The sequence below is a fragment of the Callionymus lyra genome, chromosome 13 (genome assembly GCF_982586985.1).
Source record: "Callionymus lyra chromosome 13, fCalLyr1.hap1.1, whole genome shotgun sequence".
Taxonomy (NCBI): domain Eukaryota; kingdom Metazoa; phylum Chordata; class Actinopteri; order Syngnathiformes; family Callionymidae; genus Callionymus; species Callionymus lyra.
Window position 1 is genome coordinate 13,106,677 of NC_141830.1, and position 27,201 is coordinate 13,133,877.

Here is a 27,201-nt window from a genome sequence, read left to right on the forward strand (position 1 = left end):
TGTTTCTTTCACAGGTCTTATGCACTGTTGTGAATCGCTTTACATTTTCTGGAATATTTTAATTCAGCTGACTCCAATTCCAAGTGCCTGCAAACTAATTAAAACATATCAACATACGCAGTTAAATTGAAAACTACAAAGAAATGTGGGTTATTAAAGCTTCTATTCCGGGTAATATAGCAACAAAAGAGCTGAGAATTATCTAGCGTATTTGGGGCAATGCATTTTCAGTTACAGCTTTGATGTTCTCCATGAAGATTTGTATTTTTATAAAAAAAATATAAATATCTTTAATAGACTCTGGAAAGCATTTGTGTCTTGAGCACGAATGCTGGGATAAGAATGAGGCGTAGAACAAGCAGTACACATCTCGAGCGTAATGCTATAGGAATTTGTTAATATTTGATGAAGATGTTAAAAGCTTTGGTGAAAAGGTGGCTGTCAGCAACGTGGCAAGTGCTGATTAGAGCACTTTATCGCTTAATATACAAGTCGAAGCCTTCGCAAAATAAAAAGCACAGCACCGAGGAGTGTGGCGATTGAGGCGAGGTGTAGTTACGTGACTCAGGCTAGAGATGGGATCAGGCTTTTTTTTCCATGATTTGAGTCATTTTTTACATGTATCATAGACCATTGACTCATGAAATGAATGTGTTTTATGTGACACTTGGATTGAGGCAGACATGCTACTGCATTGTAATCTCGCTGAAATTCTCAGTTAAAAAGAAATCCCCTCCATAATTATGACACATCCAATGAGCAATACAATTGAAGTGTGTTCAGGCTATTCAGCATTTCATCTAGAAACTCGGGTTTGCGCGGGTTTCTTCATCTTGCGCATTTGATGCAAGTCTACACAAAATTATAAAAAACGTTATTATTTATCTTGATTTATTGATTGTATGAAGGTCAATTATTGATTTTTCTTTTTTTAGCCGTCTCTGTCGATCCTTTAAACATTGTGACATTTCTCACTTCAAAAAATCCAAAGAATGTCTGCTCTTCAAAGCAAATTTGAAATGTATTTATTTTCTATTAAGAGAAAGCTGTTTATTACTGAAGCTATTAAAAGTTCTCAGAACTTAAGAACGACTCTCTCTTTGTCAATTGCTTGAATAAAATCAAAATAGGAGAGGGAACAGGAACTTAAATATCAATATAGGAATGGGAAAACATCTGTAAAACTCAACAGAGAGTACAGAAACAGCTATGATCTGCAGGGAATTTGGGTGGAAAAATAAGTATAAGGTGTTATTTTAACTCCCAAAATAAAAAGCAAATCTGACGAATCAGGTGATACATGTTGGAGGATGTGTGGAGACAAGGATGCCCATCATGCTTACAATTTCTAGCAATGTACAACAATACATGTGCTACATAAATCGTACAATTGGAACCTTTCTTGGCTATTCTGTGCCAAACACTTTTAAAACGATGTACCTGGGAAATACAAGCGATTGTGTTATGTCATGTGATGTTTATCTAATGCAAGTAATGTTGGTTGCATGTAAAAAAGCTATACCGAGAAACTGGTGCAAAGCAGAAGATCCTGATTTGGAGCAATGGATGAACATTATAAGGGAAATACGACTCATGGAGCAATTGACCTTTAAACTCAGACTGTAAGAAACTGTGTTATATCTCCGTCCATTTCAGTGGTTTTTGGAGATTTACCAACCTGTAAAGTGTGGAAAACTTAATAAAAAGGAAAGTATTAGTTCATTAAAGTTCTCAGAACTCTTCATCGGAGGCTGTCAGATCTCATACAAACCTTTCATCTTCTGCCCATTTTAAGTAACATTTCCATGGTTTCTATAGGCTGCAAACTAAGTGTGTGCCATAACACATTTTGTTTTTTAACTCAATTAAGGCTCTACATACAGATGGATGTACAGATAGATATTCTCACTCATTACAAATGCTATTGCTATTGCAGAAATGCAATTATTCACAATTGTGTTGGTTCTTTCCGAACTTGGTTAACTAGAGTATAATAGGTAGTGATGTGCTGATGAAGCTTCATGAAACGGCGTCAGTCTCAAAAAGTCGTGATGTTTCTTTGGAACAGTTGTTCAAAAAAAAGGAAAATATTGCAGAGACCGCCATCTAGTGGACTCTGAAAACAAAGACACTGCTTCATGAAGCTTCATCAGAACATCACTAAAAATAGGTGTAAGTGAATTTGTCACATGACATGTATTTTACTGACTAGCACGAGGATTTATAGAGTCAGCATTTTACTATCAACTACCGTAAACATTTTATAGTTAAACGCATCATCCGTGGAGCGATTTCCATCTTATCCTGATCCATGATTATTCCCGCTCACTTTTGCTTATCTCTTTTCAGCGGGAGAGACTGCGAAACATCGAGAGGATCTGTAACTTGCTGAGAAAGGTAAGGAAGTACGACCCACACTCATAGTTCAGAGTTTTTATTACCCATCAATATTTCTTAACCAGCACTTAACCATCTGTTCTTCTTGTAAATTAAATAACAAGTTCATAGTTTTCCCCTGTTTCTTCTTAAGACTTCTGCTGCTTGAAATAACAAGTGTGACGAAGCACTATTTGGATTTATTTAATTATAGCACTACATGTTGTTGGTATTAATAGCAGGTTTGCACAGGAGAAGAAATGTCAAGATCAAGACAAAACACCAAGTTGAGTGATTACTAGGAGATAAGAGCTGCAATTGGATTACGAAGAGGATTCTCTTAGACCCACCGCTGCACTTTGCTTTTCGTTATAGAGCATTCGCTCAAATCTCTGTGGAGCCTCCCTGCTGGAAGGTAACTCACTGTGGATTCAAGCCCAGAGCAACACAGCCCTCCCTGAATTTGCAATATGTCATAAATAATCATGAGGATTGCTCGGTTAACCGCTAATCTGTGTTGGGACGCGTTTGACAGAGTAAATCTTTTGCTTGACATAACGAGGTAAATCAACTGTTCTTTACCTCCAGGTATAAATGAATATTAAAGATACTGCTGTGTGTGTTTTCAGTTAAAGTGATAGTTCACCCAAAATTCAAACTTCACTCATTTTTCTACTCACCCTAATGTCGATTTAGGGTTGGGATTATTTTAAGAGTAATGTGATCCTTGTTGGAGTTATAGACTTGAATGTTTGTTCATTTTAATGTAGTGACTGGAGCTCAGTTTATTTGTTTTATCTTCGTCTAAAAAGACACTTATACCTCAGGGGTGCTTGTCCTTTATTGCAGCTTCGACAAGAGGAATTGCTCTGGAAAAACTGAATTGTTCCGTAAAAAGATTAAAATAAATCAGATTGTTTGTAGCAAAAGCTTAAAGAATAATGAGCTATACAGAAAGTCTAAATAGTGGTAAATATCGCTTCCAGTGTAGACTATATGCGATCTGGATTTATATTTTTGACTATAGCTCTAAAATAAAACAGATTACTGAGAATAATCCCAACCCTTAATCAGCATGAAGGTGAGTGAAAGTAATTAAGTAATTTAAAGTAATGCAATTATTTTTCAATTCCTCTGAAGGTATTCCCGATGTAACAAGCAAAACTTGTCGATCCATCTATAAATCATCACATGATACACGACTATCGTCCGTGTGTATATATGCAGTTTGGTGCAATAATCTCAGGGGGTGTTTTTCTATCCCTTGCCTCCTGATTCCAAGGTCATTTTGATTCATGTTCTGATAGCCAATCAGGTTTCAGCAAAGCTATCAGGTGAACCGGGCATGCGGATGAGGGGGGGTGATGGTGGTGGGGTGGGGGGGGGGTCTCTTGTGGCTTCCATCAGGCGTTTGAAGTGTCAGTACAAAGGTTCTCCTCATCTCCTCCCACTGTCTCTTTCTGACTCATTTGTGTGTCCGTCTTGCTGGTCACATCTCCGTCTGCTTCTGATCCGCCTTTCATCCTCCCCCAACATGAACCACGCACGTATGGATTACATGGACACAGGGCGGCCATGACGCCGGCGACGCCTGAATAGTCTGAGATGTGTCCACTGCAAAGGATCGCCCTCTTCGATTCAAGTCGTTCAAGTTATCCGAGAGAAGCAGATGGTGCCTCTGATCTCGCCGCTTCTTTCCTCCCTTTAGATACGCTTCCTGCACTGAATTCCCCATCCATGAATTGGATGCTTTTATTTGTTTGTGCAGTGATCACACTTGATGATGAATGTCCTCATCATGCTTGACAGGACGCCGTTATGTCGGGTGCTTTTCTCAGCGATGACTTATTTTAGTTCTTTTTTTTTTTTTTTCCGGGTTGCTTAATTGACCAGAGAAGATGTGAGTTACAGTAAGACACACCGAGTCAAATGTTCCTGCGAGCTCCAGAGATGAGTCATTTATGAAGGCGATGGTCTCGGAGGACTGGTTCTGGAGAGCATGGTAGTGGAGCAGCATAACATGATCGCAATATGACTGGATGATGAGATGAGTAACTGGGGAGAGCCACGGTGCCTTGAAGCGTCTACTTATTGTAATGAGCAGGGGTGTGACGATACCATCGCTTTACGAGGGTAGAGACGATATTGAGTTCAAGAGAATTAGACAAGAAAATTAATCTAAGATGAACTTTTTTATTTCACAACCCAGAAGTATATACTTATTCTACCTTCCATCTATGCATTATCTGTTCACTTCTGGACCTTAAATGTATGTATTTATTTCCCTTTCCCTGAAAATGGCATCAAATCACAGATGAAAAGTAAGTAAGTAAGTAATAATTTTTATTTATAGAGCGCTTTTCCAGACGAGGGTCACAAAGCACTTAAACAATCAAAACAATATTCAATAAAGTATATACTTTAAAGGGCAAGATAAAACTGATAACACAGAAAGTAAGTAAGTAAGTCCTTTATAAGTCTCTTAATCTGAACTTAAGAACCTGTAAACTATAAGAAATACATGTTTCCAATATGCTATTTTAGAGAAACTTCAATGTAATAAATATGTTGACCATTTTCAATTTTCACAATTGCACGTAACAGAATGCATCAAGGTTGAAAACACTATATTTGCAATTCTACACAGTCTGCTGATGAAATAGCAATTTGTTGAGAAGTCGAGAGGTATAAAAAACGGAAGAGTTATAGTTTTTATTTATAAACTTAAATGGACAGAGATGGAGAAGAGAATGCAGACGTGGTTAGCCTTTGGTATCGCTTAGAAAGTAGCAGTTATGTTTTGAAACATGACAAATGTTCTCAATCTTCATCAAATATGAACAAAAATGGCATAGTAAAGATAATTCGAAATATAATAATTTAAATAATAATGTAACATATTTGAATAAATTAACTTGAGTTAAGTAAAACAAAGTATGATTTAGTGTAATTTTGGGGCTAAATGATATGTTTGAGATTTAAAGTGTGAGTCTGTGATTCACTAATATGAATATTTTTTTTAATAAATATTAAACGTTTGTATTTTTGTGCCGAAAATGACAACAAAACTCAAATTAGAAAAATGTTTTATGTCAGAACCCGATCTATTATTGTAGTGTGAAGGGTAGTGGTGGTCTGGTGAAGCTTCATGAAACACTGTCATGTTGTTTAGAGGTCAGTAGGTGGTGCCATCAGTTCAAAAATGATGTTTCGTTAGAACAGTTGTTCAAAACAAAGGATAATAGTGCAGAGACCGCCATCTAGTGGACTCTACTGGAAATAATGACACTGCTTCATGAAGCTTCACCATCACTAGTTGTTGTTGCCGGGGAAATTGTGAGTTTTCTGGAAAAAATAATAACAGTTCCATGACATTTATCTTTGGAAACCATCTTTTTTATTTTGACCCCATTGATTCAGCCCTTATACCACAAGGCTACACTAATACACCCCTGACTCCTTGTTGACTTTTGTTTAAGGGTCGGTTAAAAATAGTGCCAAAGTCCGAGAGGTATCTTTCCAGACGGCCCTCAAACACTTGCAGTCCCGCGGTCCTCACCATTGCACTGGCTTAAAGTCCTACTGATGTTGTTTATTTTTCATATGTACTTTGCCCCAGTGACCATCATCTGTTCCGAGCTGAGGGCAAAACAGCACATGTCGCCGCTCACAGCTCCCCATCCTGGAGTATTTGATGTTAAAAAATACACCACAGCCAGAGGCGGCTGTCCTCACAGCTCATGTGGAAAGAAAATTTCATCAACTCAATTGCGAAAAAAAAAACACATTTCCAATTTCATGCCTATCATATCTGCCTCCGGGGGTGAAAGGGCATCAGGCGAGTGCAGCTGAATACGAGCTGGGGTAGGTTTAACTCAATAAGGTATTCTAATATTAGAAGAAGATTTTGCTCGTCCGCCAGCACGAGATGAAACGTATATGTATTGAATTTCCAGCTCATTGTTGTATCTCTGTATCTTAGAGAAACTGCAACGTTACGATCATGACCTTTATCATGTTGGCAGGAAAGGTCATGATTGATGATCTGTCACTTGATTCTGTGCCGATAACAAAAAATATTCATTCAGGAATATACATCTAAAAGTGGATCAATATGGAAAATACTGACCACGTGTTTCAAGGCCTGTTTCCAGGCAGAACTTGAACCAAATCTTTTTTTGTGTCACTGTCTGAAATGCAGGATCTGCATCCCGAGGTGAGGCTTGAGGAAAATATAAAATGTAGGCATGTTTAAATATGGTCATAAACTGTTTGCAAATGTGATTTTTGAGTGGTTGACTGTCACTGTGTGGCTGAAAGATGGACCTTCCAAATCCTCTGGGGCCTCTTCTTAGACCCTCACACTATGGAGCTCGAATAGATACAGAATAGTTAAAAAATGTCTAGTTTGCCACCAGATGATGAAGTCACGCTTTGCAGTTGAAAGTATTTTGAAGTTAAATGTAACAAGACAACCTGATTGGCTGAAGAGTGTCGAATGTTATGAAGAAAAAAAAAAGAATTAAGTTGGGATTTGTTTGTTTTTTCCTGAATACAAGACAACAATCAGTTATTAGCCAATCTGGTCCTGTTTCTACTCAAGCTAAGGTCAGCCCAATTTCTTACGTTTGTTAATATAAATGTAAATCAAAAATTCCCTTTTAAATATCTGTTTTTCAATTGCTATTAATTCTTATTTTTATCTATTTGTATTCTGTGATTTTGTTGTGAAGAGACCTTGAGTTTTCCCTAAAGGTTCTTTTAAATAAAATGTTTTAATATTTATTATTATTATTATTTGACTTGATTCTGGGAGTTACACTGCATAGTGTGATGTCATCTTAAGGTGACTGGACGGACGCATCCAGTACCAACATCAACGAAGGCTTAAATGGTTGTAAAAATAGTCATTGATCATAATTCACAGTAAATATGTGAACTTTGTTTAATCGATATGTCGTTTAATATGAGCATCCAAGCAGAGTTAGTTAGTGCTATTTGTTATTTTAAAATATATAAATATACTTAAAAACGAAAAACAAGGGCATTTTGCTTAGACTATTGAGAAGGACGTCATATAATTTTACTCCATACGTCATGAGATCTGCACATCAGAGGCAGTGGTGAGAGGTTACAGAGAGGATGACGGTGTCATCATCGTCCGCCGCAGAAACTGGCGCCGACTGCATGAGGAAGTGAATGAAAGAGAGAATTATTCAGCTCCTCTACAAAGGGACTCCACCAATCGCCGACTTCAAAGTATGCCTTTAAACATCTGCCGTATGGAAGCAAAGATGAAGAAGATGGAAATGAATGAATGTGAATCGTAGTGCAAATACATCAGATATTTATCTGCACATCTTGTATAAATATCAAATAAATATCAGCTGTCAGTCAATACAACAGATATCATTAAATATAGATTCAGCACTATATTGTTTTTACCGATAATGAATCACATGTAAAATATAAATTGAACACCAGAGTTGTCGCACAGCACTTCTTATACAGAAGGTTGGATACAACCCAAAAGAGGTTCCCACTTAACACAAATTTTGTATTGTGTCGAATGATTTATTGATTTTATTTGTTTCTTTTCACTGCCTTAAAAAACATCACGACATAACTCGACAGGTCTGTCTCATCCTCTCCTTCAAGTTTTGAAAAGAAGATTCATTTTTTTAATTGACAAACACTTTGGATCCACCACAATGGATACTAAATATTATAAGTAAGTAAGTAAAGGTTATTATTAAATCGCCTTTCTAGACCAGGGTCACAAAGCTCTTTAACAATCAAAAACAATACACAGTTAGAATATATACTTTAAAAGATCAAGACACATAAGACAAACACAGTAGTCCCAGAAAATCAGGGAAAATCCCAAAAGTGTGTGAGGAACCATCAGTAGATTCTGATCCACAGACCTCAGAGCCCGAGCTGGGGTGTAAGTCTGGATCAGATCACTGATGAAAGGAGGAGTCTGACCATGAATAGATCTGAAAGTAAGAACCAGAATTTTAAAGTTGATCCTGAAAGAAACTGTCAGCCAGTGAAGAGATTTAAGGATCGGAGAAATGTGAGTTCTTCTACTAGAACAGGTCAGAATTCTCGCTGCAGGGCTTCGTATTAACTGCAGGCGAGACAGATCCTTCTTGTTTAGAGATCGCTCCTCACCAAGAAATTCCAATGTCTCAGTAACTTTTTTCTAGTTTAAAAGCATCAGGACACCAGCAACCGTGAAAATGAGTTTGCCCTCCTGGCTGACTATGCTTCTAGTCATGCGTCACTTTGACGTCTGGGTTTAGATTGGCAAATAACACTGTGACGCTGTTATGGTTTCACCAACAACCCTTGCCAGGTTACCCGGGTCTGCGTGTCCAGAATGTCTTCAGTAGCACCAGAGGACCAGAGAGCCAGGATGTAGCACCATGAACTCAGCGAGGAGGCAACATTGAAAAAGAAGAAACAGGAACTAGACTAAGTTTATTTCGTCTTCAAAACATCTGAAATCCAACACTTCCACGCTGGACTGTAAGTTTTGAAAACTGAAACGTGTGATCTCAGATCCATCATTTTAGTTCTTTCGTATACCTTTTACAGTAATTTGCAACCACTTCAAGAACAGACCCTTCAAACCAACACCTGCCTCCCTTCTTTTGTGAATCGCCTTTGTCTCGTAGAGACTTTTCTTGTAAACCATTAGCTTGACACGTTCGTGAGATCCTCCCCAGGAGTACAAAATCCATAAAGTCTCATAAAACAGCCTCGCCTTGTGACACAAACGAGGCTGTGTTTGCAATCGTTAGGTGTGATTCGCTCTGGAATTCTGCCTGAAAAAAAACCTTTGTTTCGTCACACGTTTGTGTAAATCTGGTCATTTAAGTTGGTTATTTTAAAGAATAACCGATTTCTGACAACAAGTGGCTACAGTGTGTTTCCTTCAAGGTGTTTCATTGTGTATTTAGGCCATTTATTTTTTAAATAAACTTCATCCCTCAAAGGGTTAGTTCACCCTAAGTTCAATGATCATTTCATATTTAATTATTTTAAAATGTTTTGCATTGTCAAAACCAAAGTGACTGTTGAGTAGATTTAGTAAAAGGTTGAATGAAATACAAGCGTCTGTGAATGTGCATCAGTGTTCCAGTGGTGCAAGTGGTGTGGATCAGATGGATGTAAGGGCGTCCTGGGGGCACGACAGCCACAGAAACAGATCTTCAGTCCCAGCGGGGACTCTGAGCTGGGTCCCAGCTGGGTCCCTCTGAGGACAGCCACACACATGCACAACACTACAGTAGAATTTGCAGACAAGAAAACACTTTCTTCTCCACTGGCATGGAACGTGAAGCATGACGCTCCAGTACGCACTGACGAATAAATCACGACGTATTAAACACATTTAATGAGCGAGGGTTGTGTTTTTCAAGAATGAATGTCTTGACGACAATGACGACTGCGGTCTGGACAGGGTTGACATTTTAGGGACGCGGTTTGTTTGTGCTTATCGGTGGTGTTTGAGCTTTGTGTAATTACATATGGAAATGTCACAGCTGTTGTTAGTGATAGGCTGGAGTCCACATTCGTTTCCTGGACAGAGTCTCCGGGCCAAGAGTTGGATTAAAGGAAAACTGGACATTGTTTGTTTCCTGGCTTAAGCGCAGACTCTGAATGGATGTTCCCATGTATTTGGATACTTGTATTCTGAAAACTAAATAAATGTAAGGCAGTTTTCCCGTATTAGATTCTAAATTAAATAAATCGTAGGAGGCTCTAGTGATCATATAATACTGAATATAATTTTTTTTTAATGATTTTTGTACTTATTTGTTTCCATAGTGTATTATAATTGTGTGTGATAATATTAAAAACATATTTTAGCAAGACGTTCTAGCAATTATCTCACTAAAGATAATTCAGTGCATAAAGACTTTAGACTTCCTTTATTGTCATAGCACAGAAGAAAACAGCAGTAAAAACTGGAAATTAAATTTCGATGCTTGGCATCGTTTAAAAAACACAGCATAGGGTGACTGTATAAATATAAATAGTTATAAATAGTGCAATATAATATAAACAGAATAAATAAATGTTTGAAATATTGCATATAATGAATGTATATAAAAGTATAAATATAAATAATTAAAAAATAGTGCAATATATTATAAATACAACAAATAAATAATGTTTGCTCGAAGTTTTATTGCATTCAGCAGTCTGATGGCCAGAGGGAAGAAGCAGCAACATAAGATATTGTTACTTTTTTTTATACCCCCATGTTTAGAACAACTTAATTGCAAATTATTACAAAAAAAAGGAGCAATGAAACTCATTGGTCTGCAGCCGCCCCATTCCACATGAATCTTTAAAAAAAAAAAAAGAGTCAGTTTTCTATTCTTGTAAGCTCCAAAAAGTACTCTACGTACTTAACCATGATGGATATGAACGCAACTACCGTCTCCTCCAAGCTACTACTTTGAAGCAGCTCAGTGGTCATGTGAGTAGTGATGGTCTGGTGACGCTTCATGAAGCAGTATCATGTTGTTTAGAGGTCAGTAGGGGGCGCCATCAGTTTGAAAATAATTGGATGTTTCATTTAAACAGTTCTTCAAAACAAAGAAAATGAGTTTAGAGAGCTCCATCTAGTGGACTCTGAAAATGATGACACTGCTTCATGAAGCTTCATCAGACCAACCACTACATAAAGGCCTGGGCACACCGTTGGGATTGTCGGGCGTCTGACGCCGTCAGGCAATCTTGTGTGGTCTGACGTAGTCGGCCCCCGTCCCTCGGAAAAAAAGCCTCGGAACACACCATAGAGATTGTCGGCAAAAGTGTACGTTCTGCGCATGTGCGACACCAGTGATCTGTGTTGACGACACAAAGAAGTGAAAACCGGAAATGCTTTGAGACTAGTCGAGAACAGTCGCTGTTTTCACAAAAGTTAAAATAAAAATAAGATGGATAACGACACGAATATGAAGCGACTGGCATTGTCAGCCCTTGGAAAGACGTCGCAGAAAAAAAACTCTTGGATCTCACGGCGGCAGCTCCGAGGGCTTTTCCGTATGTGTCGCGCAAGATATAGGGAAATAACTGTGATGATATAGAATGATCATTAAAGTCACATCAACGATATTGTGTATCATTATCAGCACAAAATGACCATGAATCAGACACGGCGATAATGTACAAATGTTGAGATGAAGGTGACTCGCATGAAAGGATGCATGTGAAAGGACCAGATTACCATGTCTAGAGTGCATCGATCTGCTTCATTCACATGATAATATTGGTGTGAAGTTTTCGATAAATCGTAGTTTCATCCATCGCTGCTTATCTAGTGTTTACAATAGTCACTTCCGTTTCATTGTCCTGCACTGATTCGCTAGCACTCGACCAATCAGATTGACCATTGAGCCCGACTGAAACATGATCATCTCCCATAGATCAGAAGTCAAATGGGCCTGATACGCTGCCAAGAAAATATATCTTTCATCTCATTCATGCTCTTGTTGTTGTATTTTTTATAGCTAAAAGCTTCAATTATAAAAGCATGTTAATGTGTGTATGTTAGCACGTCTGGGTGAGAGTCCCCGCTATACGTGTGAAGGCAAATGGTTATATTTAGGTTTAGCCGCGTTCTTCTTCCTCCCCCGCTGCCGTGTGAAAATGTGTTTTCTACTATCATGAGGCATGTAGCCATCTGAATAATACATCCCAAGCAGATTCCAGTGAATTACATGTACACAACAATGTTGAATACCAGGCGGCGAGGATCAGAAGTGTGTTGTCGACTGTGACTTTAATTATACATGAGGCGTAAAATGGATTTCTTGGAATAACAACGAGCGCGGTGTTTAAACGCCGCTATAGATTGAAGTGCATTACAACGTGTCGTATTCTGCAACGCCAGCACTTTTGTCCAAACATGACAATTGTGCACCAGACAACTATTAAAAGATCATTTATTTTTAACATGTTCTTTTGGGAATAACTATACAGAAGTTATATTAAAGGGTTCGTATTTTAACACAGTTAAGTGGCCTGTCTTGACAATAAAGACATTTTTATTGATGGGTTTTTATTTGAATGATAAAAATGCTGTTAATAATATCTATCGCTCTATTTATCCACCTCTTTCTGCTTCTTATTCACGTCTCCCGTTTTCACATTGTTGTTAATGTTAATTGATCATGTTTGTGTTGCTATTGTACCCATGACAACAATTTGATGCTATTTTAAGCTATTCCAGATGTATCACCCTGATGTGGAAAACAAACATGTGTGAGCAAAAAAAACGTTATTAAGATGTATTATTTAAGTAGCCTCTCACTCTCCTGGATGCATTTTAATTTTTTCTGGGGGTGGGTTCCATTTATGACACTTAAGACACAGACATTTAAAGCAGCCAAATCAAGATCCAGACATCAACACAATTTGATAACAATCACTATTTTTTCTTATTATTATTATTAGTAGTAGTAGTTGTAGTATTACTACATGCATCAGTAGTAGTAGTAGTAGTAGTAGTATGACTTAATGCAGTAGTAGTATTAGCAGTAGTATTACTTAATGCAGTAGTAGTAGTAGTATATTACCTAATGCAGTAGTATTGGTATTACTACATGCAGTAGTAGTAGTAGTAATAGTAGAAGTACAAGCAGTAGTAGTAGTAGTAGTAGTACATGCAGTACTAGTAGTAGTAGTAGTAGTAAAGTTCATCTATCTATCGATTACTACATGCAGAAGTAGTAGTATTACTACATGTAATAGTAGTAGTAGTAGCAATAGTAGTAGTAGTAGTAGTACATGCAGTAGTAGTAGTAGTATAAGTAAATGCAGTAGTAATAGTAGTATTACTTAATGCAGTATTAGTAGTAATATAACTTAATGCAGTAGTAGTAGTAGTATTAGTTAATGCAGTAGAAGTAGTAGTATAACTTAATTATTACATACACTAGTAGTAGTATTACTGCATGCAGTAGTAGTAGTAGTAGCAATAGTAGTAGTAGTAGTAGTACATACAGTAGTAGTAGTAGTATTAGTTAATGCAGTAGTAGTAGTAGTAGTATTACCTAATGCAGTAGTAGTAGTAGTATTAGTTAATGCAGTAGAAGTAGTGCTATTACTTAATTACTACATACAGTAGTAGTATTACTACTACATGCCCTAGTAGTAGTATTACACTACTATTATTATTATTATTATTATCTTTACTATTTTTTTATGTTCTGGTTTATTTTTCAATGCAATTTAACATTTTGAAATATATAAGTAACAATAAAATAAATCAGAAAGTTGACGTTGAAGTTTTAATGATAAATAAAATCAGCTTTCATTGTTTTCTATTTTGTATAAACCTCTACAAACACGTTAAAACATCTTATATTAAAATAAATGTGTTTATTTATAGTCTACATTTATATATTATTTATCATAATTTTCTTTTGTGCAGGCTTTCTCTTAATTTTCTTGGGTCTGCTGTGTTTATCTATGTTGTCTTTACCTTTTAATGTATGTATTTTAACTGTATATTGTTACTACTTACTTAAATAAATTGTTTATAACTTGAGAAAGAGTCTCATACTTGGAGCAGATACATTTCCGGGGACAGCACATGACAATAACGCGTCTAATATCCCGCTGATGGAATTTAGCACAAAATTGGCTTTAAAATCCCACTAAGTTTGCCTCCAGAACGTCATTAGCAGCTTCACGATTTCATCGGGAAAATTTGGAAGTTCGAATCGGGTGAAACGATGAAGTCAGTTAAGGTAAAAAACTTCAGATGACCCGGTAAAGCTTCTCTCAAACTTTTTTTTTCCAGCTGCAAACAAACGCGTCTGGCTGCGTAAACAATATGTCACACAAATTACCGGCATCACCGTTTGCCAGGAGGCTCGTCTTCGCCTCGAACACGAGGGTCGACGCCTGCGGTTCTGATGATAACGGTGGCTCGCGTCCACCAGCGCTGCCCATTGTCGAAGCTAAGCTCCCCCTAATCTTGATGGAGGAATTTAGTTTGGAACCCTTGCAGATTGGCCGATTTAACATGGCTAAATTTAGTGGAAGGATTTGAATCTTAATGATGCAGCTTGTTGTGTTCCCGAAACACCTGTGGGCAAGAAAAAAAAAGTGTGGGGAATGTAAACAGCCCCGTGGAGGAGTCGAGCACTTAAATTCATGCGGTTTTGAACAATCTGAAATAAGATCCAACTCTTGACTATTTTCTACTGTTTTCCTCTTCTAGCTGGTGCTGCCGGAATATTCCATCCATGTGCTCTTCTGCATCATGTTCCTGTGCGCTCAGGAGTGGCTGACCGTGGGCCTCAACATCCCGCTGCTCTTCTACAACACGTGGAGGTGAATCATGTGGGAGGGGCTTATGTGGGAGTGAGTGAGGCAACTTTTACAACGTTGATACAGTTAAAAGGAAGTACTTTAAAATTTATAGACTCATTAAATTTGCTCAAAAAGATAGGTTCATCGGATGCTTAAGAATATTAAAACTTTTTTTTTTTTTACTTTTCGTCCATAGAGAAAATCTCAGTTTTATTAGTTAGTAAGTAAGTAAGTAAGTTAGTAAGTACTTTTTTATTTGTATAGCGCTTTTCCAGACCAGGGTCACAAAGCCCTTAAACAATCAAAACAATATTCAATAAAGTATATATTTTAAAGATCAAGATAACACTGATAACACAACAGGAGTTCCAGAAAATCAAGGAAAAGCCGGAACAAATAAAAACGTCTTAAGATGTTTCTTGAAGTCGATGTAATAAGATATAAATTATTTTATGTTTGGCCCCCGTTCGTTTTTATTCAAAACAAATTGTGGCCCTCTTCCTAAAGTGCTACATCACTGACTTGAAACATCAAATAAAATATTATTAAATCATTAAAAAAAAAAAAACTTAAGTTAAACAGGAAAATTACATTAAACCACAGAATAATAAAAAATATTATAAAAAGTCTCTTTTTGTTATTAATACAATTATTTCTTTCTCACCAGGAACTACTTTTTTATTATTTTTTGTCTCGTCTGAAAATAAACATTTCATAAAATAAAACAAACCTGAAACATCCAATAACGATAAAAAACAGAACAAGAACAAAGTGCAAACAAAAGAACTAAGGGCAAGTATAAAGAACATAGATCAAAAGGAATTAAATCAAAGAAATAAATGATAAAAAGATTAACATTAAATAGAATAACATGATTATCATGTAGTTTCAACTAATTGTATTATATTTTTATTACCAATTCAATTGTTTGTTCATGGATTTCTTAAGTACATAATAGAGAAGAAAATTAAAAATATTCTGCTCGTAACTATCCATCCAAAAGAAAGAAAAAAAGAACTCAACTCTGGCGACCTGAAACCTCAATAGAAAAAGGTTCTAAAAAGGTGTGTAGCATTAAAGGAAGTTGAGTGACGGGAGCATCTATTGTTCATCCCTCTGATGCCGGTTTGACACCGACGGCTGACAGCCTGATGGGTTTGAGCTCAGCTGGTTGAACCTCCGTAGACACATGAAGGGAGAAAAAACATCTCATTAATTTGGAGTTCATGCCTCGTGGCTACAGAAGCTGCTTCTCCGCTCAGAGAGATGAGAAGACGGGGAATAATGGGCAGCGAGAGTGTAAGGGAAGGAAAGAGGAGATGTTCTAGAGTGGCATCTCATATCGATGTGGTGATTCAGGTCAACAGCTGGACGACCCCAGTGAGATGGGTTTCTGGAGACTGTGGACATTTCTTATTACACATGATCGTCCATGATTAGATTTTTCTCAAAATTAATCTTATACTAATTCTTGAGCTGGTAGAAGTGTGTCAAAAATGATGGTCAGGAACAGAGCTCAGTTTTCTTCGTCCATAAAGACAAACTTAAAAACATTCAAATACCTTCATACTGCTCGTCCGTAACGTCCATCTTGTATTGAAGCCTAGACATGAGGAATTGTTCATAAAAAAATTAAACAAGTCCATATTTTAAGCGTGTTTGTAGCAAACGCTAAAAGGCTAACTTGCTACACTGACTCAATGAGCACTACATTAGAGCACTAGAACAGCCAGAAAATTGAGTGTGGATCGATAAACACTTAGCGGCCGCCATCTTAGTGACAGAGATGACGCTAAAAGGAAGTTATTGTCACTGATACCGGCGTAAGTATCTTGAGAAAACACTTATTTTACCACAAAACAACACAACAACAATAATAACACAATGAAACAAAACTTGTTTCGATTGGTGAAAAGTGCTGTAAAGAGTTTCAACGGCTGGTTGCGAACGGTGTTAATAAGTAGTAGAAGAAGAAGCTGTCGAGTCATTTCCGTTTAGTGTGTAGCGACAGAGTTTGATTTGACACAGTACTACCTTGTCCAAATTTGCACACTTGGCAAGTAAGTGCACTGTCTTACAGTGTACTGTAAAGTGCACTTGGAAAGGTGCGCAATTTGAGACACAGCACAAGTGTCTACACTGCATGTTATAGCATGTTAGCCTTTTAGCATCTGCTACGAACTAGCATAAATATAGACTCGCTTAAATCGTTATTGAACAATACAAGAGAGACATTACAGACGAGCAATTATTATAATGAGATATTTTAATGTTTTTTGGCGTGTCTTTTTGAACGGGGATTATAGAATTTACGGTATATGAGCGTTTTTGCCTAAACTCCCAAACCATAGGAAATAAATATATAATTCATTGGATTGTTTTTCTGTTTCTTTTAAAACTATTTAAAGCTACTTAAAAGGAGAGTTACAAGCCTGTCCTTTTTATCAATTCAATACATAAAACAATAAATGAATCATTAACTTTGTTTTGCTTTCGTGTGTGAATGTTATTATACGATTGAAGGTTTGCTCTGATTGAGGATGACATCTATAAATGTGGTGCTTGATATGACATGGATATACACTCTGAAGTCACTTGCATCAATCACAAACCTTTGTGTCTAAATCCACACATGCATGTGTTTTGTGACCATGAACACGATGCATAAATAAATAAATGTACATCTAACATGCATGATTGATGTTCACTGTCCACCAATCACAGCTCAAACGCTTTCCCTGCATGACGCTGTCTTGTCCCGCGTTACAAAACCTTTTTTCTTTTACACAAAAGAGAGAGATGAAGCCGTTACTTTCTCTCCTCACGTTTTTTTTATTTCCCAATTTGAACAGCCCTGGAGTGAAGAAACATCCCACAATTCCCCAAACACATTTTGAAAACTGTTTATCACGTCCAGGTTTGCTGTTTTATTGACTCAATCTGCTAATACCCACAAGTTTTTTTTTTTATAAATACACAGCAGTGGCATGAATTCATTTGGGAATGTTTCTTGGAATTTTGTTATTATATAACTTTTAATGCAATTAAGCAACATGATGTAAACATTGGCAGACTGGATTGCGTCACATGTCTTAAGTCGTCTAACCAAAAAAAAACTGCCGGAAGATACGATTGTTACGCATGTTTGTCCAAATGTTTGATGTTTAATCGGCTGATGCTGCTTCACAAGCTTGAATTATAAAATAATAAAATTAATAATTACTTTTTTGTTCTTAAATCATGGCAGCTGACGCCACAAACTACTAGACTAGCAACAAAAAACATTAAATTAAATCAAATTATTGTCTATTTAATGTAACTGTTTTGTCTGTTATTGTATTTTAAATATTTGACTTTTATCCGCTACAAAAGTCTCAACATTTCATGTGATCTCAAATACTTCTCATCATAGTTTGTTAAGTATCATAGTGAACGGATGTAAATGTTTATCTTTGATCTAATAATTTGGCACCAAAGTTGTCATTTTAGCTTCATTTTATATATTTATGTTCTTATTCTGAAGCAATGTATTCAACTTGTTATTGACCTATTTATCATAAATATAGGTAAAACAAATCTAATAAAAATATCATCCCTGCCTTTGAAATGAAGATTTAAATTCAAGTACAAATAAATACTGTAAAAAAATATATAATTAAAGTTCCTAGATGTTCTATGATAGTACATTTTTAATTAATGTATATTTTCTAGTTAATTTATTACTTGACTGATCGATGTGCAACTGTTTGCCGGTGACTCATTTAGTTATTTAGTTAATTGTTTAATGATGTCGTCTTTGCTTTAACGTATCGATTTATCTATAAAACAGTTTTTTGAAAAATGATGTAAGTTCTTCTACCGCCTGTTCCAGAACAGATTTAACACTTATACCAAAATATAAGGCTGCCTTTAAATAAATAGTGTTTTAATTTGTTAAAAAATGTTTTTGCCTCTGACTGTTTTCAACCCTTGTGTTATATCAGGGTCAAGGCGACCCGAAGGCCTGGAAACAAATGTGTTTGTGGTATCCCTTGTGTTGCCTCTGGGTCAAGGTGAATGACCTCCCCGGCTTCCATAAATACAAATGCAATGATGGTCGTTTTTTTTCAGGTCTTCGGGTCACTTTTACCCCGAGATAACACAAGTGTTAAATAATACTTAAATAATACTATAGTACTTTGGTTACGAAGTATCCTTCATCGCGCTTGTCCATCGACATTTCTTCCCCAATGCTTCCATGGCATGCATGATGCAGTTCTGTTAACTCATCATGCCATATCTCTCCATGTCATCTTCCTCCCACCCTCCTCCCATCAACCTCCCCCCTTCCCTCATACCCTCTCCCTCCCTCTGGGTCTGGAACGGGTCAACTACCCGCGGTCTGGTCTTTGCCCTCTGCGGTAGGTACTTCCACTCCCCGACCGACACCAAGGAGCTGCTGTACGACCCGGCGTCGGTGATGAACGGCGACACGCTCAAGTTCTGCATGAAGGAGGCGTGGTGCAAGCTGTCCTTCTTCGTCCTCTCCTTCTTCTACTACCTTTACTGGTGAGCATGAGGAGGTCCTGCTGGTGTCACAAAGACAGATTCAACTCACCGACATAGTATCAAAACGGTCTTTTTTTTTTTAGATATAAATCCCAGGTTAGTTCGGCGACAGCATGAGTGCAAATCACTGAATAAAGTAACCATTTCTCTAGCAATCACATGCATACTTCCACCAGCTAGAGTAGTCAGGATCCGCACGCTAATGCATGTGATGTCGAGAGAACTTGATTCTTTACTTCATTGACAAGCACCACGAGGAACTGACATGTCATGTTTCTGACTTTCTCTGTGCTGTTGTGTTGTCTCTTCACGATGACATTAATCACTGCGGATTCTTGTTCCATGTGGGTGCGGCAGTGTGTGGAACCTGGATATATCCCTCTAATAGCTCTTTTCAATGGGAACACTGAAAGGTACAATCCTTATCTTTTTTTTTTAAGATTTTCTTTTTATGATGCTGTTTTCATTGTCCTTTCATTCCTGCACAATTCCTCTTGGTTACTGAATTCAGCGTACACTGGATATTGAAACTGTCAAACTGTTTAATTGCAAAATTATATTGTTTATATTACTGTTTATCTCTGATTTGTAGTGTTTTTCTGTGCTCACTTCCCTCAGGAATCCAGATCAGGACATTAGTGTCCCAGCACTGGACATGAAAACCACCAAAAAACATTTTATTTAATAATTGTGTCATAAAAATAACTGAAAGTCAGTTGTTAAGTCACTTTAACTTGTGTATAAATCGTGTAGTGACAGACAGTTCAGCACTACTGTATCACATATAACATAGATGTCTTTATTTCATAACACTCAAGGAAACAATAATACAAAGTTTTTTGTCTTAAATAACTACTATTTATATGTACAATAGCTTTTTAAATTAGATATTGGTCTTAAATACAATTATTTTTACTATCTCTCTCTCTCTCTCAATCTCTCTCTCTCTCTCAATCTCTCTCTCTCTCTCTCTCAATCTTTCTCTCTCTCTCAATCCCTCTCTCAATCTCTTTCTCAATCTCTTTCTCTCTCTGAATCCCTCTGTCTCTCTCTCTCTCTCTCCCTCTCTCTCAATCTCTCTCTCTCCATCTCTCTAGCTCTCTCTCTCTCTCTCTATCTATCTCTCTATCTATCTCTCTATCTATATATATCATTTACTCATTCTAAATCACATCTTAGAATTTAGAGGGATTAGTGATGGTCTGATGAAGCTTCATGAAGCAGTGTCATTCTTTTCAGAGTCCACTAGATGGCAGTCTCTGCACTATCTTCCTTTGTTTCGAACAACTGTTCTAATGAAACATCACATAATTTTTAAACAACATGACACTGCTTCATGAAGCTTCATCAGACCATCACTAGCGGAGATAGTTCTGATCCCAACTGTAACTTCTCAGTGTGAGATCGATATGTGAACTTGATTGTTTGAGTAACATTTCAACTCTGTTATCATTGAATATTAATTTGGTAAATATCACTTGTCGGTGTTTGATGACAACAGTCGTTGACTGACGGCTCACATGGAAGCGTCTTTGTAGAATTTATTTTTGTCAACCTGTGTCACCCGTCACAGCACTCTCCCTCCTGGCATAGAGGTGAGGCAGATCGTAAAAAAAAAAGGATTTATTCTCTCATGGCTCTTATTATCATACCGGCTCCTACATCTCACATAAAAGTCAGTTCTTCGCGGGCGACTCTTGTAATTGGAGTTCTTCTACCATCTGCTGCGTGACAGGCTGTGTATGGACAGATTTAAGAGAGGGTGACAACAAAAACCCAGTGAGGCTTTACAAACAATTAGTTGGTTTGTATAGATGTTGCTTTTTTTGTTGTTGCTTTTTTTCAATATTGAAACCATTTTGCTTCTTCATTTCACTCCATCCCGCAGCTCCAACTCACACCCGGAGTCTTCTGCTGCACCGGAGGCAGCAGCATCAGCAGTTAGGTACCAGCAACGTGTCCCACCCTGCAGGTCGAGGGTCCTTCACTTTCAACCGCTGCCTTCTTACCACCCGACACTAGACTGTGAACGACACCAGATCATTGAATTCTGAGCAACCCTGTAGCATGATGTCATCAAAAAGATACTTAGGATAAAGTCAACTAAAAATGATTAGAGCCGCTCCGCTACTTCAACGTTGTTTATTTGAATTTCTGGTAAAACTAAAAGTTTACAAAAATGAAGACGAGACGATAATAGTGTAATTTAAGAACTAATACGTTCCATGTTTGCTATAATAACCACTTTATATCAATATTTATAACATCATACTGTTGAGAGTTGGTTATTCTTTATTTCATAAATACTGTTATTATGCATTTCCTGACTTGTTTATGTGAAGAATCCAGAGAGGGTTATTTAGAACTGTCACTATATCGTTCTAGACTATCTTTCTCATACAGAACCCATAGAGCAGGGATGTGAAAGTCAAATACAGCAGAGGGCCAAAAAAACGAACTAACTTGTTAAAAGCCAAGGGCCGGACTGGTTACATTTTTATTAAAACATATTAAAATGATTTCAAATAACCTATTGAACCAAGACCTAATGCAGAGTAACGTATATTATTTAATGATTAAATGAAAAATCCAATATTTTTTAAGATTAATGAAGCCGAGGCCTGCTTGCAGCGTTGCAGCGAGTCAGCAGGCTTCCATTGCATTGTGGGTAATGGAGTATTGGTGTGTGAAAAACACCAAAACACCAGCGATAATTTGGCTCTTACGGGAAAAAGTTTGGTGACCCCTGTATATATTTTCAGAAATACATAAATTCCATAATATTTTCCTCTGTAATTTTGCATTCCATTAGTCGTTGTTCTACTTCTACTTATGAACACAATTATTCATAATAGCAACACAATATTTGCTTCAAACTGAAGTATTATTTCAATCTCCCTGTTATAGAAAAGAGAAGAGGAGGTTATAATCCATATCAATCACAGCAGAAATGGTTGAAAATGAAGTGACCTAAAACCTGCTCCATGTCTTTTTGCTTTCCGGTAGAACCCAACCAACCCCACCTCCCCCAAAAAAAAAATCCTTTAGTCTTTTGTGCACCTGTCACCTCCAACTGCTGCTCCAAGTACGACCACGTATCACTACTACAGACACGTAAAACGTGCATGGCCTCGCACGAGCACGGATGAACACACAGTTAATGATGATCTGAGGTCGTTTTGGCCTTGTTTAATGGAGCCTGCCCAACACAGATGATGCCATGTTAAAAAAAAAAAAAAATGCCATTTCACTATTTGGGGTTAATATTGGAAGTTTGCTGTTGATTTTGAGGTCGTACAATCTAAAAAAAAAAGTTACTTATTGTTGTTGATACGTTATTTTAGGAGGGGAAAGGTATCAAAAACTTTTGCCCAAGATTAGAAGTCATTTTAGGATTCAAAGACATCATTTTTCTCCCCGGATATGTCTCCTTCTCACCTGCTCCCACCGTGATGTATGGTTTTGTCACAGGTTTGCGATGCACTGTAGGAACAACTAGTGAGACTCGTAAGACGGATGCGTCGACTCTGTCAAGCATGTGTGACTTTTAGCTTCTCGTTTGTGGGTCAAACACTTTGAAGCGTACTTGATGTTATTTTTCCCTCCTTCCAGGCATGAAAATGTGTTCAACACACACACACTCATTCACACATGTGTAAAGGTAATGGAACATGAAATAAACAACATCTGTTACTTGATATAAACTATCCTTCCCTGACAGAGAAATGCGCCACGCGGCAGGGAGTCCGTAACAGCAGTTCCGAATCGTGAACATTATTGCCATATTTTATGACGTGAGGTGCACTAATAGAAAGTAATTTATTGAAGAGACTCATGTGATAAACGTATAATGGGTGCTATTTAGCTCAGATATTATCGGCCGGTTGACGATAAAAGTATTTTTTCAAAAACATTTCATGTTCATTTGAAAACGGTTGTGATAATAATGAGACACTTTCACGTTTTTACTGTCACCAAATGTCACTTTTTTTATATTTATATTTTCTAATGAGCTCATTAACACGCATGCTACTAAGTGAAGGTCTCAGTAATGGTGACGGTCGACCTGTTTTTCCCAATTAATGAGGCTGATACAAGCATAATTCAATTGACAACAATATCAAAATTTAAAACTACTTTTATTTTTAAATGAATGTAAAAATAATATTCAGATTATCCCACGTGCAAGTAAAAGGAAAATAAATCATTCGTTTTAAGTTTATAAAAAAGTAGGATATAATAATGAAATATGTATTTACATTTATTTTGAATTTTTTAGAAGAACAAAGTGCTCTTGTTACTTATAAACACTATAGATTTTTGAGCAGTAAACAATACAACATTTAAGTGTCGAAGTATTCACTAATAAATGCAAATAATTACTTAAACGTGGAAACTGTGCATTTTCATTTATAGATAATTAAAAAAAAACATTCTCAAAATGAGATGATATTTGGACTTGATAGATTGATTGTAAATACTTTTGAAAAAATGTCAAAATGAGTAGTAAAATTATTTGTTTGTTTTTTTAATTCATGGATGAGAAAATCAACTTGATGTAAAGAAAAATGACATTAAAACATAATTAATGAATAAAAAATGGATTTTAAATGACGTTAAAATGATCCTGATGAATATCTTAAATATGTCTTTTGTTTGTTGAATATTTGAGTTTAATATCACATAGTAAACAATGAAGCCAGTTCCCGGGAGGAAGAGCCGTGACTTGACTCTTCACTCTATTTCTTTTCCATATTCATCAGTCGCCGGCTGCGTCTTTCACAGGCAGAGATTAATGGAGGTGTTAGCAGCCGCGATGGCCCCCGAGGAAGAGTGCAAACATTTGGAATCATTAGTTACTGTCAGCAGAGGTGGTGAACTCCTCTTGTCAAGTCAAAACCCAGCGAGACAAGCGTAACATCCTCGCGCCGCAAACGATGCCGTCGTACTTTCAAGTAATCCATTACTCTCCACTTGCAGGTGAACTCGTCGGATAACTTCTCCGATCGCAATGAATCACAAATGTCTTATCGCGCTCATTGCATTTCTCATCAGCGACTGCTTTTTTATTATTTTGCATTCAGAATGTGAACTAGCTTGATCATGCCAGGAAGAGATTCTTGTATTTCTAGGTCTTGGTAAGAACCTAAAAATACAAATCTCTACACAAGACCTTTGAAAATGACAAACAGAATTGACATCCAGGCGAGATGTATGTATCCAATGGCTGCAGGCCTAAACGAATCACGTTAAATCCATCCTCGCTCTCTTCTTCCAAAGTAAAGCATGAATTTCTCGACACACAGTTGGCGCCGTTGTGAACTGACCGTGGAGTTCAAATGGCCACATGGCTTGTCTTCGGTCTGTTTACTATGAGGAGGCATGGGTTGTTAAATCACGGGGACGTCTGCCCTCAATAAAAGTAGGACAAGTTCAGAGGACGAATAATGACCAGACATTTTTAGAAAAGAAAAATGTCCTTGTACTTTCCACATCTGCTTTTTCCCTATTCGTACACATGTTATTATCTTTTTTTCTACGTCTACTGTGTTTGATTCAATATGAAACTGCCAACTTCAAATCCATAAACTCATTTATCTCTTACAATAATGTTTGTATTTGTATTAATTCAGTTTGGTAGCTGCTGTACAAGTCTTTTGCTGACATACTGGAGTGTACATATTTATATAAAAATTTGCTAAACATATACATTTATTACATCTTTTCTGTATATTTTCAAGATCTTAGACGTTTCAGACTTTTTACTCAAACGCTGTTTTTATGAAATGAGTGTAAAGTTTTGGTTAAAGACAAGATGCTGTTTCTTAGTGTCACTAAAATCTGATTAAAATCAAAATGTACATTTTTTTTTTGCTAAAAGATGAAAAAAGAAAAACCTGTAATGTTTGCGGATACAAGGTTTTAGGAGGTGTGTTATCATTTGTGTTTTTACCTAAGCGTTAGATACTGTGTCAAATTCTCAATATTTCTGTAAAAACTCTAAGTGTAACATCATTACGTGGTTGTTTGTCGACTTTGTGTTAGTGTTACTGTTAGACCTGCAATTGCTTCAGAAATTGTGTAGTAAGAAGGAAGTGTATAAAGATTAGTGATGGTCTGATGAAGCTTCATGAAGCAGTGTCATTATCGTCAGAGTCCACTAGAGGGCAGCCTATGCACTATTTTCCTATGTTTTGAACAACTGTTCTGATAAAGCATCCCATCATTTTTAAACTGATGGCGCCACCTACTGACCTCTAAACACCATGACACTGTTTCATGAAGCTTCATCAATCAGTCCATCACTAGTTAAGATCAATGAATGCATCAATAATGATTGATTAGGAAGTGAAAGTATAAATAGACTCTGATCGATTCAATCTCATTGTGAGAAATAATGGGCTCCTGTTGTGTCCTCTTGTGTTGCAGTATGATCTACTCCTTGGTTACCTCATAACTCGTCTGCAGATACTGTAAGAGACGTTCAAACGACTTCTCCTGACCAAGAAGAAGAAGAAGAAGGATGTGCTTCATGATGATCTGAACTGTTTACAGGTTTTCTTGTCATTAGGAGATTTGACTATATCACTGCCTGGTTTGTACCGCACACTACCCTGCACACACACAAATCGCACACACACACACACACACACACCAAGCCTCCTGGACATGATTCAAAGTCCAGTAGCAGCGACAGTAGCCGGGAGGACGGAGAGCACAGTAGCGTTTGCACAGTTTGTCTCAGGCACAGCAAAGGTGAAGCACTGACCGGCCGCACCGCTCACCGACCCTCCGTCGCCCCCCTCAGGCCCTCACCTGTCACTCACAAAACGAGGGACGAACCAGCCGGACGGATCACACTGTACAGAAAAACGATCTCTGCTGGGCCTTTTCTTTCTATGAGCATTAAGTGAATGGCTTTGTGACGTGTGCATTTTTGGTGTACTCTGAGTTACGGAGGTAGTCTATACAGCAAAAATGCCTTCTTAGTGTCGTCCTCTAGTGTCGTTCTATTATGGGATGCTTTTCTGACGCTCCCGCTGAACTGGAACCTTTTTCTATTAGAAGCACACATTCCTTGCACAAGTAGAGATTGCACAAACCTAGAGTAGTCGAATGACAAAATAAAAAGGCTTCCGGTGTGTAAACGACAACAATCCAGCCCAATTTAAAAACAGGTGTACAATGTGAAAGTTTTATAGCTCGATTTACAAAAGTGGACCAAAATCTTTTCAGTATCATGGGTCCATGTATGATGTGTGGGTGTCGCCCAGCAATTATTTATCCGAATTCCAATATTTCATCTAGATCAAAGAAATGCTAGTTTCATTCCCACTGGTTGGTTTTTTTTCTCCAAGTTTGCTCAGAGGCACTGAGGCAGGATGAAGAAGTAAAAGTGTGGATCATGGGTCTATGTGTAGCACAGTTTCTGACCACATCTTGTCACGTCGTCTCTAAAAGGCTCGCAATTCTTCTTGATTTCAGTCATTTTGTATCCTCGTGTATGTGACAATTATGATTCAGATATTTACGAAATAAAGGTATTTTAAAACCGAATATTCCGCCTCCTCATGTTCAATCATTCTCTGACAAAAAAAGAGGAACTCTAGACCCTTAAACAGAAAAATGCTGTTGTTATGTTGGAAAAAAAAACTTCAAATGTCTGACTTCACTGTGAAGTAAGAACTGTTTCGATTGCATCTTTATACTCCATCGTATGTTATTGATTATCCGAGGCACAAGAACAAAGTTCACAACCTGAAAAACACAGAGAGGAATGAAAAGTTTTGTGTTTGGTGTTTTTCAAGCGATTTCCCCAGATTTAATTTCCAACTCAAACCAAGCAATCCTTTAAAACACAAGCAATGACTAACATGTTGATACCTGTGGTTGAGCAAGCACACTAGCTTCGTATGTTTCCATCAGGTTAGA

At 37.2% G+C, this 27,201-nt stretch overlaps 1 protein-coding gene across 4 annotated transcripts in view; it reads left to right on the top strand.

Annotated features, from left to right (window-relative positions):
- The window catches only part of cnih3 (cornichon family AMPA receptor auxiliary protein 3), a 46,667-nt gene extending 19,851 nt beyond the window's left edge, over positions 1-26,816 (top strand). Inside the window, exons 3-7 of one of the 4 annotated variants that reach the window (XM_087806023.1) lie at positions 2,350-2,397; positions 14,630-14,742; positions 19,126-19,269; positions 19,627-19,682; positions 25,699-26,816. In XM_087806023.1, coding sequence (XP_087662149.1) covers positions 2,350-2,397; positions 14,630-14,742; positions 19,126-19,269; positions 19,627-19,654 — 333 coding nt within the window. In that variant the 3' untranslated portion in view covers positions 19,655-19,682; positions 25,699-26,816. Of the gene's footprint in view, positions 1-2,349; positions 2,398-14,629; positions 14,743-19,121; positions 19,270-19,626; positions 19,683-25,698 lie in introns of all 4 variants that reach the window. The other 3 variants (XM_087806021.1, XM_087806024.1, XM_087806022.1) reach the window with 3 other exon arrangements.
- Positions 26,817-27,201: the final 385 nt, after the last annotated feature.